The sequence below is a fragment of the Chenopodium album genome, chromosome 10 (assembly GCF_948465745.1).
Source record: "Chenopodium album chromosome 10, dcCheAlbu1.1, whole genome shotgun sequence".
Classification (NCBI taxonomy): Eukaryota; Viridiplantae; Streptophyta; class Magnoliopsida; order Caryophyllales; family Amaranthaceae; genus Chenopodium; species Chenopodium album.
In genome coordinates this window covers 10,957,158-10,971,489 of record NC_137843.1, presented here as the reverse complement: position 1 = coordinate 10,971,489, position 14,332 = coordinate 10,957,158, and the positions used below count along the sequence as shown (strand labels likewise).

At 32.1% G+C, this 14,332-nt stretch overlaps 1 protein-coding gene across 1 annotated transcript; it reads right to left on the bottom strand.

Moving 5' to 3' along the window:
* Positions 1 to 234: 234 nt before the first annotated feature.
* Positions 235 to 12,345, bottom strand: LOC145562234 (putative WRKY transcription factor 57). Its single transcript, XM_081622444.1, has 4 exons — positions 11,747 to 12,345; positions 9,422 to 9,565; positions 7,316 to 7,775; positions 235 to 607 (listed from the first exon to the last, which is right to left on the bottom strand). Exons 1-3 carry the CDS (start codon positions 12,112 to 12,114, stop codon positions 7,346 to 7,348), a joined length of 942 nt encoding a protein of 313 aa, XP_081478570.1. The 5' UTR covers positions 12,115 to 12,345; the 3' UTR covers positions 235 to 607; positions 7,316 to 7,345.
* Between the last annotated feature and the right edge of the window lie 1,987 nt (positions 12,346 to 14,332).

Below are 14,332 nucleotides of genomic sequence, written 5' to 3'. Positions count from 1 at the left end.
GACGAAGAGAATATTACATTATCTATAATATTCTGTACAAGCTAGAAAATATTCTGTATCTTATATACGTAGTATTTTTAACTTCTTAACAGAGGGAGAAGAGATGCCCAGAATCAGATATAATACCTGCTAAATGACGGTCCAAAAATGATGAAAAAGATGATAGTATAATATACACATGTATAATTTACATGCAAATATGACCTTTTTATAAAAATATAAAAGGCAATATACAACAGAATAAAGAGGATAAATAAAAAATATTGTTAAGAGATCTGCACTTTATAAAATATATACCTGCTAGAAGTGCTAGGGATATTTAAATTAACAACCGACATGCAATCCTATGTCGTGAGGTGAGACCATATGATTATAACAATTATAATAATAATAATCTCACTCTGATTATAAAATATGATAATAATGTTGATTGTTTCATGAAAATAATGGAAGATCCAATTAATTGTGCTGTTGCTGTGTTACGATCATCAACAGGGATAATAAATAATTACCATGTACTGTTAATTAATCTTGAACCTCCAAGCTAATTAAGTGTACTTGTACTGCATCCTCATCATCATATGAGCCATGCAATTACATATACAACCTGCTAATCACAACCAACAAACATGCATACCTTCATTAGTGTTTATATTTTGAATAACCTAGCTCGTACGTACATGTACTCCCCTCACTAGTCTCCTAAATATTACTCTATTTTTCTTTTTTGGTTGTCCGTTAAAGATCACTAGATCACTTATTTACTTTTTATTAACATAGTTAGTGCTGTCAAATTTCAAACCGAAACCGTTTAACTGCCCGAAACCGACCGACCTAAATGAGAACCGAACCGATTAAAAACCGAATTTTTTGGAACCGAAAACCGACCCGAACCGTATTTAAGTAAACCCGAAATCGAATCGACCCGAGTAATGGTAAACCGTTTAAGAACCGAACCCGTTAACAAACCGAACCGTATATAAACCGAACTGAATGAAAATCGAACCGAAAAAGAACCGAAACGTATCTAAACCGAAACCGGTTCCAACCCGAAACCGTTTAAACTGGCAAAAAAACCGATTACACCGAACCGTTAGCAAACTGCTACCCGTTTGCATCGAACCATTTAAAAACCGAACTGATTGTAAACCGAACTGGTTATAAACCGAACCGTTTATGAACCAAACCGCTTCTAAATCGAACCGTTTACAAACCGTTAGTAATCAAAACTTCACTTACAAACCGTATTCAAGTATAATAGATTAATAGTAGCACAAAACCTCCCTCATTCGAATAGTTTCCATTGGTTCACAGTTAAGTTTGACATAAAAGTTTTAACATTTACCCTCCCTCCTTCACATAAATTAAACACTGGTCTAAACCTCTAATCTTCCTTTATCTCGTCCATATTTATAATAAAAGTAATCCTAAGTAGGAAAGGATAAGAAAACAAGTACAAATTACCTAATTCAGCACCACACAGTACCTGAGAAGTTGCCAACATAGATTTACAGACCAAACTTCCTTCACATCCGCAAAAGGAGACTCAGCAGGTACACACTTCCAAAGGGTAAAAGGACTACATAAAGACCAATTGCAAATGCCATATTGAGAAACACAAATTCACATTAAGCAAATTTCAAATGCTTCAAACAGAAGGGGGTAAAAAAAATACATATTAAGGGCACATCCATAACACCAGATTTGATAAAATTAACCAAAGATAGTCAAGTTACTCAGGACAGCAAACACCGTGAATGAGAGGCGCCGTGAGACGGAGAGGCGATGAGACGGAGAGGCGCTTGGCCGTGAGAAGGAGAGGCGCCGTGAGGATGAGTGGTAAAGTGAGAGTGGTAAAGTGAGAGTGAGAGTGAAAGGGTTTCAAAAGGGTGAGAGTGGTTTCATGTAAATCTAACCATTGATTTTTTAATCTATGGTTCAGATTGGTGATCCGTGTGTGTTGTGGGAGAAAGAATCTAACCATTGATTTTTTTAATCTATGGTTGAGAATGGTGATCCATGTGTGTTGTGGGAGAAAGAATCTAACCATTGATTTTTTAATCTATGGTTGAGAGTGGTGATCCGTGTGTGTTTGTGTGTTGTACATCCATCTACAAAAATATTATTCCCTCAATTCTTTAGTATTTTTTTGCCCCATTTGATCGGGATCAGTGCCCAAGACACGTATTAAAACATCTACTAGTATATTTTTATTTTCATACACGTAAAAATTATAAAAACGTTATATTAATAAAATGTATAAATAGATTAATTTAAAAAGATCACTAATGAGCTATAACTTTGTACTAATACATACGAATAACGATGATACGAATATTTATCTATGAGATATTGAGATGGTTAGATACTACGTGTTAATAATGTGTACATATGATCGATTGAACTAATCAATATGACCTTGTTAATTAGTCGTTAGTGTTTTCTTTCATTATACAAATCAAAGCACTTTGTAATATCTTCATAATTTCATGAAAATATATAATGATAAACGAGTCATAATTATCAGTCTTGTTGACTAATCAAGTATCGAATTACCAAATTGCAAATTTCCATTTCACAAAAAGTCAAGAACTCATCAAGTCATGATTATGATTGTATGCGTAGTATATAAATGATTAAATAAGAAGCATATAATAACCTAATTGTATAACAATAATACATTAATACACTAACTCTTATAATATGTATTTATAAAATACACTAACTCTTATAATCTACTTCGTAATAAACTAGTAAAATCAGTATGACTAAACTTGAAACAGAACATAATATGTATTTATAAAATAAATGAGAATTTGTTTATAATATGTTGCCTAAATATGAAATGATTCGCGACTTGCCGACTTTATTTAAAACTTGTGAACGCAAAAGGTTAGCAAGTACTATCAAATTTCAAACCAAAGCCATTTAACTGCCCGAATCCAAACAACTCGATAAACAATTTATTTTTTGAAACCGAAAACCGACCCGAACCGTAATTTAGTAAATTTGAAATGGAACCGATATGAATAACGTTAAAGTGGTTAAACCATCGAAGAACCGAACCAATTATAAATTGAACCGAAAAAGAACCGAACCAGTTAAAAACTGAACCGAAAAAGATCCAAACCAGTTATAAACTGAACCAAAAAAGAACCGAACTGTTTCTAACCCGAAACCGTTTCCAACCCGAAACTGTTTGAACCGGGATAAAAACCGTTTACACCACACCGTTAACAAACCGCAACCCGCCTGCACCGAACCGTTTACTACCCGGACTATTTACAACCCGAACCGAATTAAAACCGTTTAAGAATAAACCGAAACCGAATTGAACCGATAACTATTTAAACCGAACCAAAACCGACCTGCGAGACAATTAAACCGATTCCAAACCGACCCGATTAACTACCGAACCGATTTTAAACCGAACCGAAACCGAACTGTCAAACCGTTTTGACAGTGCTAAACATAGTACAATCTTTCTTTTTATTAAATGGTACAGTCTCCCGGCGATCTATATTCTTTCTACTTTAATCAGCATCGATCTCATATGTTGAAGGACAAATCTACTTATCCACTTAATACAAATATTTATAAGGTAAAAAAAGAAGATGGGACAATGTTTGAGAGACAAAGGAAGTGTTAAATTCATAATACTTTACACATTTTTGTGCAAGAAGTATGATTTGAGGAATTATAAATTCAACATGGTTTGTTATTCTGCTAAAATATAATACCTCCTTACAAATGTCAAGGGAAAGTGGGAAACTCTATATTACACGCGTTTTTTTTTTTTTTTTTTGGTTGTTGTTGTTGTTTTGAGATAACCCTAATATATGATGGATTATGAATTTAATTATTGAACCGGGCAAAAATTATCACATGCATACTACCTTTTTTTTTTTTTTTTTGAAGGAGACATGCATACTACATATAAACCAATGAAAAATCTCATATATTACGCAAAATGTAAACCAATGAAAAATCTCACCAAATTTAACAACAATGGAAGAGAATATTTCTAATTTAAATAGACAAATAACACTTGATGAGTATGATGATCGGCCAATTGTGACTTTCTAAGACAAGGAATAAACAACAACAACGACATATACAACTTAGGGAGACAAAATGTAAAACTATTATGTTGAATTGCACATCACTTTCACCGATCAATACATTAAGTTATTATGCAGTTCTAAATTAATTTGTAGTAACATAAACAGATAGAAAGAACACGTAAAAAAGTTAAAGAATATATAGCTGTCCATGCATGCATATGCTAATGGTAACTAATTCATTCAATCCAAGTAATCATCATGTAAATAGAAATTCACTTGTGATGGAAAATAAAAAGTGCAAGATTTATGATATAAGAACGTGATTGAAAAGGAGTTTCTAGATTACAGTTCTATGTAATAAAAAAAAAAAAAAAAAAAAAAAAAAATAGCAAAGGGAAGGAAAAGTAGGTGGGATAATATAATGGAGTACTGCAGATATAGTCACCCAAAAGTTGTGGTGGAAAAAAGCAAATTAAATCTCATGGAAAGGTGACTAGTCAATGGAGCTTTGGTGCAATAAATCTTGGAACTAAATCTTCAACCATTATCCAAAGTAGTCCTTTTTTAAGCCCCCTTTTATTTAAGTAGACTGCTTTTTCAGCGCAATGAAGGGCCAACTAGTATGACAAATGAATTAAAAACCTTGAACTTGGACCATGTATGTAGAATTGTAGATCATTTCAAATCTAAATAAATATCCCATCTTAGACTGTGAGACATAAAATATGATTTACAAGCGTACTCCAATAAGGATCTATATCGTACGTTTGATATATGTATAGTGTATCCACAAATATATGTAACGTGCGATGGTACAATATTTATATGCATCTGTCATACATCAACATAAGAAGTGTATGCACATAAATTGATTAAATATTTGACAACGACACATATTAAAATACATCTACTAGCGTATTCCACTAATAAGAATCTATATCATACCCCCTTTCCCCCCTCCCGGAATATATTTGTATATTGTATCTATGATTATAATACGAGTGATACGTACTATTCCAGGTACATGCATTGGTCATACATTAGCTATGAGGTGCATGCACATCCGTAGTCAATGTGTGTCATCTTGATAGATAGATTATAGAGAATAGAGATATCTTTTTCCAAATAGTTGCATATTATTTTTTGGTTTTCAGCAGAATTATGAACATAGATAAAGAATACCTATATTCTTTAGGGGGCCAATTGGTGACTTGCCGACTAATTGTTTTACCAAATCAACACATAACTCTCACTCAGTTAATCTATTTCTAAATTCTAATGCCAAATAACATAATTAAAAAAAAAAAAAAACAACACCTAAATTGTGGGTGAATGTTGTTTGAAAATATGTGCGAAATGGGTTCTTAATTTGGTCAACCTGAATAATTTTTTTCAAACAAAGTTTGTAAGCATAAAAGCCACAAAAAAAGGGAGGTAGGCAAATAGAAAAGACAAAGAAAATCTTGATTGACTTGATATACCGATCTTCATAGACAAGAAATAAAAAAATATATAGTATAATAATATACATTACTCCAAATATAGTATATTTTATATATATCATGGTGCATGGCCCCGAGGAAACAAACTAACAGTTGACATCACAAACTATAGTTAAGTTTGCCCTACCATAATATTATTGGTCTATTGTTAGCCAATTGATAATTGATCATCTCACTATTTTAATTGTATCTTTTCATATAGTATAGGAGTATTATTGGAGTATTTTGTTTCTTGATTTGATGTATTCATTTGCTAGGGACATATGATATGGATAATAAGCTACAAACTTAATAAGAAGAATCCTAGGATATTACATAATTTCTCTAAAATAATCTCTTTATTATACAACACTAACTTAATCATAATTACTTACTTACAATTACAAATAATAATTGATTTTCCCCATTTAAGTTTATAGTTGAACTTGATCATGGTCAATCTTTAACAAGATATATTGATGAAACATTCAAAAATTATATATATTTTTTTTCTCCGACAAGACAAAAATTATTATGTAGTGGGATATAACTCTAGTAATATACGAAGTATTAAATTTTCATTTTTTCAAGGTTGAAGAATTTCTATGGAATTATTGGTTGACAAGGTAAATCGAGTAAATATGCCAAATTATATTAAATTGTTGATGTAGAGAGTGCTAAAAGGCATATGATATAGACATAGTACAAAAGTTCGATATATATACTAGGTTTTAACCCTTGACTACTGCCTTTAACTTGTAATTTCAACCAACTAAACAAGTTAACATCCTCATATCACCCCACAATTTAAGCATATTTTCCTTAGCAATATATAGTACACAAAAACATACAAAAATTAAATTGAAAAAAATATATGATCTTCATTTTCAATATACTAGTATATATTATTGATGTATAATAAGTCAAAGTTTGAAAAAAAAAAAAAAAGTAGCAGCGCAGTTGATTAGGAATAATGGAGCACTTCTTCCTAACATTTGACTCCAAGATGGAAAGAATATAATTTGTTTAAAATTAGCCTTTTTTTTTTTAATCATCAAACCATTATCTACTCCTAGGCGTGCCACAAATAATTTATTACAATGTATACTCTATGCTAGTTACCGTACCATGACCATGAACAATAAAGCTAAAGTTTTTCTAGCAGCTTAGCCTTTTTGTTGGTGTAATAAGGAATATGGTAATTTATGAAATTCAGAATTAAGCTCAGCAAATAAAACTACAGCGAAAAAGATAAACAATGGCATTTTCTATTAGCTAGCTTGAAGCAAATCTTTACCAAAGGTCCAATTTCAAGTAAATAATAGATTCTCTTAGCATGGTTTGCCAACTCTTTATTACAATTTTTCCTTAAAAAAAGTATTTATTAATCAACGACTTCTATACAAGGAAAAGTCTTAGCAGCAAAATATGTCCCCTAGTAGAAATAGGGAAAAGCACCACTAATGTGGAGCGGTCTTCTAAACAAGTTAGGATACCGTTGATATATGACGAGCTTTTTTGGCTCAGTCTACAAGTTAGAAAACCAATGCACTTGAAAAAAAAACCTATTTCGAAGTCCAAAAATAAACTAATATTGCTTCCCTAAATAAGCAAAATGGCAATAGCTAAATGATAAATTAGCCCAATTTGACTTCAATTATGTTGACATAAGCTATATATTGTGATCACATAATATCAATTTTGTAAGCTACTAAAGTTTGATTGCATTCCAAATCATAACTTCCAAGCAAAATAGTGCAATATACATACCATATATATGTTGCATTGTTAGTCTCCAACTCAAGGATTTCTCATTCCAGGAGGCACAATATCCCCAAGCAATCCCTCACCACTACTAAGAGGCGGCAGTTGTTGAGAAACCGACGAAGGTGAATCCGTGGTGTCGCTTGGAGCTTGTTGTTGATGATGAGCCTGCTGCACAGTAGCACTACTAATTGAAGCTTGTGCAATGCTTCTAGTAACTGAATTGTCATGTGAAAATTGCATTCCTTGATAGAGAAACGGCGATTGATGATGAGACGACATAGGAGGTGCAAAGTGCCCAAGAAAGGCACCTTCATGGCTAAGAAACCCACTATTTCTTGGAAATCCAATTGTATGATGACAATGTTGTCCTTCATAAGTTGTGATCACTATGCTAGGATCTTCTGAGGAGCGTTCCACCCTCTTCTTAACGGCGCATTTGCTGTTTGTGCACCGATAATAGCTCCTGTAACAATCAAAACAAGAAGATATAGTCTGTAATTAATTAGCTCCTTTTGCTATGGTGAAAATTAACACACTTTTAACAACATTTAACCTAATTTTTTTAGGCTATCACAAGACATAACATGTAAAACTTGTATATCATTGGCAATGTTTAATATGACTCTGAGACTACAAATACATCACAATTCACAATAACATACACAAGACTAGTTACGCGGTTTAGTAATATACATATATAATTAAGCACATGATGCTTTTTTTTTGTTAACTCCAAATGTTACTCATCAATCAAATTAGTGTGAAACTGTCTCAACCAAATTAAAGCTTGCTCAAAATCAACACATAAACACTATTACAACGAATCTATATGTCGATTATATGCCTATTGATTGCATATATAATTAAGATGAATATGATTCTGGGATATAACGAATCGAACAACTAAGTTCGAGCCAGCCATATAGATAGCAATCAAATTTGCTGGACAAGGAATATAATTGTTTCCAGATTGGCAAATATACATAAAGCATCTTAGAAAGTTCTTCTCTGAGAATGTTGAATTGAAGAGAGGAAGTAGTTTAGAGCATATATTCTTAAATAGATTTACAAAATATATACTCATAAGAGTGATACTGATCAGGAGGACAGAAAATAGAGATGTTAGATTTTGTTTTTTTTTTTTTTTTTTTTTTTTTTTTTTTTTTTTTTTTTTTTGTAATTTTTTCATGCAAGAAACAAATTCTATACAATTACATATAGGAGTATTTTGTTTCTTTCTTCTTTGGTACATTATTGTGACTCCATTAGGCCTAAAAAGTAAGTATACATTATTTTCAATTTTTAAATAAATAAATTAAAATCAATTGAAAACTTTGTAAAAAAAAATGCTAGAAAATGGGAATATACCAACGAAATATGTGTGAAATCTAATAATTGAGCACATTCAACATCATGGATGACTCCGTATATATGTATACTCTATTTAGTAAGTATAGTAATAATTAACAATAAAAAATAGAATAAAGAAAGAAGACATTTCTCAAATTGGGATATTTAAAGATGTATTTTACATACAACTAAAAACATTACACCTGACTTGCACCTAAACTAAATTCGATTCCAATTAGCTTTGTAAAACCAATAATCAACAAACTTTTTTTTTTTTTCTATTTAATTTTATAAGGATAAGTTTGTTCCCTCCCTAACTAGAATCTAGGAAATTGTATAGAAATACCATTACCAACACCACAAACATGTAGATAACGAAAAATATAGTCTTAAAATCAATTTAGATTACACTACGGACGCCTGAACTATATGGACATATGTAAGATGCTCATTGTGCACCAATAAAGCGCACATACAGAGTACTCCGTATATCATAATGAATTAATTATCTAATTTGCAAGATAATAGTAGCAACATTAAATCTTTATGAGATTACTAGGTCGGACAAATACTCTCTTTGTCTGGAATTAGTCCTAGAAAAGAAAAGGTAAATGAAGGAGATAGTTATGATGCTGAATCAAATCATAAACAAGGAATTTGAGTTTGTTGTTCTTTTTATAACTCATGCTTGAATGACATTTTTGGAATCACATTAAGATAGAAATTATAATGATAAAAAGTATATAAGTAGAGATGAACCTGGGAAATGGACTGTTTTTAACAGCCTTCTGGCCATATTTTCTCCATCTATAGCCGTCTTCAAGATGATCAACTTCACTCTTTGTCATGAATGCAAATCGCGGTTGTCTTATCCTCTTTTGCCCCTTTTTCTTCACCTTCGTACTGGTACAAACATTTACACACACGATCATCAATAACACTAGACTAGCTAGCTTAAGATTAAAAGCATGAACTCCATGGTTATATAAAATTAAAATCATTCAAATATATACATTTTTAAACTTTAACTTACGTACAATAAAGCACACCATCCTCCACACCCAAAGGAAAAAAAAAATGCTAGAAAACCATATTCATCTTTTTATAGGGATAACTTTGTATTTATAATATGTGAATTGAAGGAGTTTGAGTTGTTTAATCAACTTCTTAAAAAAGGAATTCTTACTTTGTATTTTTGTCTTAGGTCGGTCCAAATTTTTATTAAAGGCTGACTTAGTTAGGTCCAAACACTTTTAGCATTGCATTACTTTTAGTATGTGGCTCATTGTGAATTCATATACCCCTCCAAGGCTCCACCTTTACCTCTCCTACACAAGCACACGCACACATACGCAAAGTTCAGAAGTTTCATGTCTCCCCCTTATTAGACAAAGTAATAGATCGAGGCCGATACTCAGCTTTAATTTGCACTAGCAACTAACATCGCGATAGCAATACAAAACATTAGATAAAATTCAATATATAAATGAAATCGTTGTGATGTTTGTGGCAAAGACTTGAGTAGGAGGAAACTATAGTGTAGTGTTAAAGTGAAGATAAGCATCATCAAGTGGTAAAAAAAGGTAGAGAGGGCGGTGCCTAGGGTGGCTGATCTTTTGATGAATAAAGAAACAAGGTGGAAGATATATTATGACTAAGAAAAGCTACTTTGATTGACCCTAATACTTTATTTACCAAAAAATATATGATCATAATACATCTTTTATGTATAGAATTGTAGAAGTCTTGAAGTTATTAGTGGCTATAATTTAACAACAAAGGTCTTAGAAGTCAAAGAAGGAAAAAAAAACGACGAAGCCACCTAGTTACATTATCTTGGACATCATGCTAGTTATGGTAACACCACCCGACCGTGTTACTCGACCAAAACTCTAAAGAAGGAAGATTTTGAAATTTAAATAGAAAACAGACACCTAAAATAATACCACATCAACAATGTTATCGTAAAAAATTAAAAATTAAAAAAAAAAAAAGTTTACCTCATAGTCATAAGAATCCCTTTATGTTTGATTCAATCTTAAAGAAAGAGAACAACTAGATTTCAAGAAAGAAGAAAGAAAAAACATATTTAGAGAAGAAGAGTTAATAAATGCTGAATACATTCTATTCTAAAGCAAGCTAAGGTACCAAGCAAGCTGTTTGAATGATTAGGTATTAATTAACAAAGACCAAGCTAGTAATCTATTTGGTCTAATAAATCCAAACCAAGAATCTAATCTCAAAAATCTTGTTTTGGCTAGTATTATGGACCACATACACATAATTATATACATACAAGTGACACAAGCTAAGCAAAATTAACAACCCACTACCTAAAAATTAATTAAGCGAGACCACATACTCCCACCAAACACTAGCATATTAGCATGATTAAACATCAAACATTAAACATTTATTAAATTTTATTAAATTCAAACGCACGCCTTTCTTACACTACTCATAACATAATTCATTCGTATTCATTTCATATCGTATCATATCATATCATTATCAAAGTACAATTATACTCATATTTTAACACCCATGTGCACTATAATATACCCCCCCTCTCATCACCTTCATAAAATTGAAATGATTCTTTCATTACATATTTATACCATCCATTTAATTCCCCACGAGTTGCAAACCAACTTGCAGAATTTTATGCACCACATTATATAATCATAAATTAAATTAATTAAAAAAAAGACTTTAAAAAATGAAGGATTTATTCTGTGTTTAGTACTGTACTCTATTATGTTTTCAATAAAATTGAAAAAAAAAAATACAGATTAATAAAAATGGGAGGAAGCCTGTTTCCCACACCATTCCCGCCGCAATGACGGCGGGGTAACTTTCTCTCTCCACCAATTAATTTTTATTTTTAATTATTTTTGTACCTTAATATGATCGATCCCAAAAAAGCCCCTAAATTTTAGTGTATTCACTTTACCCGACCCCATGACTTCACCTCCAATGAAAAGAATTTTTATTTATTTATTTTTACCAAAAAAAGAAATGATAAAATTAATCAAAATTATATTAAAAAAAAATAGTGAGTGGTGTACGGTGATCGCCACTCACGAAGTGTCAGCTACTGCTGCCGCTGATGCCGGCGCTTTACCGGTGTTTTTATCGGCGAGATCTTCGGATGAGCTCGAGGATGCCGAAGGATTCGGTGGCATGATGTCGGAGGTTTGATCACCAAGTAACAGATGAGAATCACTACTACCACTTGCTGTTGCTGTTGTTGTCGGAGGATCGGACGGTTGGTAACCTTCCACGTCAGCTGATAGGTCTGATGAGTTATATGACCAGGTGAAGTCGGGTATTATGTGGGTGTTGTGCAACTCGTTGTCGTCGTCTCTGGTAAAGAAGAAGGTGGAGTCTGAGGAGGGTAAAGACGACCAAGTTGGGTCGTGAGGGTCGGATTTGTTGGAGTCCGAGTCCATAAGTGATTGAGTCGGATTGGGATTTTATTGAGATAGTTCGAACACTAATAATTTTTCTGGTTTTTTTTTTTTTTTTAAAAGAGGAGAGAGGGGAATTTAGGGTTTGGGAAAGAGGGGAAAAATGGGAGAAAGGGAGGAACGCGTAAAGAGGGAACTTTTAGGAGAGAGAAGGGTGGGTGATGTGAGTGAGTCCTGTCAAATTAGCGAGAAATTGAAAATAAAAATATGGAATTGGGGAGTGGCTAAAAGGTGGAAAGAAGAAAGGAAGGAAAAAAAAAAAAAAAAATGAAAAGTGTCAACTTCAAATGCACTAATTTATTTTTGCCTTTTTCGTTTAGGCGCCTCCCTCCCCCACTCGCACCTTCCCTCTTCTTATAAGGGATCGTACTCGTATTTCATAAGGTACTTTTTCCATCTTTCAGAGTTCTACTTGTTTAAACGGTGATTATCTCATAAAAAAGTTAATGTACGGAAGAATAACGCGTTTTATAACCCTACAACACTCACAAGGTAACTTCTACAAATCTAATTAAGTAATCTTTATAACCCTTATAATTAAGTAACCCCTATAGCATTAATTGAGTAACCTTATGTTGACTGGCCACATTGTGTAGCCAGCAACATATCAAGGTTTGTGGAAGACAAAATGATAGTTATATCTAGGGCTGTCAAAAGCTGACACGTCACGATAACCCGATACGAAATAAGCGGGTTTGGATCAAGTATTCTCGACCCGTTTACATAATTGGGTCGACACGAAATTAAAGGGTTAGGTTTGGGTTGAAATTTTCAACCCGAAACCAACACGCATAACCCGATTATATAAATGGGTTGAACGACAACTCGTTAACCGAACCCGACACGCTTAACCTATTAATTAAGTAGTAAAAAAATCAAAAAAAATTATTCTAAACTTGTAATTTTGTAAATTTCCTTGGCACCATGTATATGTTTAGGTATTTTTTGGCGGTTAATTTGGCGGTTAAAATAAATTTCAACTTTGTAAATTACAATTTGGTTGTTACTTTGGGACAATTCTTATGTATGGTTGTGTTGCTAAAACAACTAGCTTTAAACTCGCAGTATCTTTGTTAAAATTACTAACTTAAACTCTTATAGTATCATTAATGAATTAATGATGTATGTCTTTTTAATTTTTAAATTGAATATTAATAAGTTTATTACATACTATATGGGTAAAAGGTTACACGGGTAACTTGTTTAATAAGCGGGCTAGATTTGGGTCAAAGGTTTTCAACCCGTTTAATAAACAGGTTAGGTTTGGGTCATGGGTTTTTTAACCCATTTAACATCGACATGACACGACCGTTTGACAGCCCTAGTTATACCCTCTTTTAAGGTGAAATAACAACTATATTCACCTTTAGTACAAAGCCTACTATAATAATAAAAATATGTTAATGTTTTTATTGGTCATTTTGCATACTCAAACATATTTAAAGCAATTAGCTACAAAAAAAATTTATCAAACACTTTTTATTAAATCTAGATGTATTGTTAGATTCTTTTTATTGAGATATTTAATAGATATTGTCGATAATAAAAACTGTGGTACGGTGCCTCAGTCTCACACACATTAAAATGGGGCTTACTCTGATAAAAGACAATTTTACTTTATATAAGATCATGTATTAATTAAAGAAAAGGCAACAAAAGTCATTAAATAGGTATAAATTTAGCCTTATAGTGATGTATATATGAAAAGTTATACAAAAATCTTGGATCATTAAGTAATTATTTCAAAACAAATCCTCCTCAGTGTATTGGAATGTGGTACAACAATGGGTCATTAAATTTACTCAAATAAGGCTGATAACATTTGTTTGGCCTAAATGTCTTATTACTAGAGACCAACTCATGAAATTAAAGATAGTTATACATTCTTGTTAGTGGGAAAAATAAATAAAAAATTCATTAAGCCCTTTAATAAAAAAGAAAGAGAGAAAGAACTTGTCAAGAGAGAGAGAGAGAGAGAGAGAGAGAGATGCACAATATTTCCAAAGAATGATGGTATGTTTATTCCAAAAAAAAAAGAATGATGGTATGTACTATTGCATTGTTATTAGTTGTTGCATTAGACCAACGCAATTGCTTCCTAAAGCAATAGTACCTAGTACGTGACATATAACAAGATAGGTTTTTATCGCAATTTCATATCTATATTCTCACTTATAAAAAGCATCTCGAGTTAAATTGC

Excerpts from the sequence above, each read along its gene's own strand:
- LOC145562234 (XM_081622444.1), bottom strand. The coding sequence starts at position 12,114 with ATGGACTCGGACTCCAACAAATCCGACCCTCACGACCCAACTTGGTCG. Across the intron at positions 9,566-11,746 it reads GCAGCAGTAGCTGACACTTC|TACGAAGGTGAAGAAAAAGG; the intron begins GTGAGTGGCGAT and ends TGTTTGTACCAG. Across the intron at positions 7,776-9,421 it reads AAAAACAGTCCATTTCCCAG|GAGCTATTATCGGTGCACAA; the intron begins GTTCATCTCTAC and ends TGATTGTTACAG.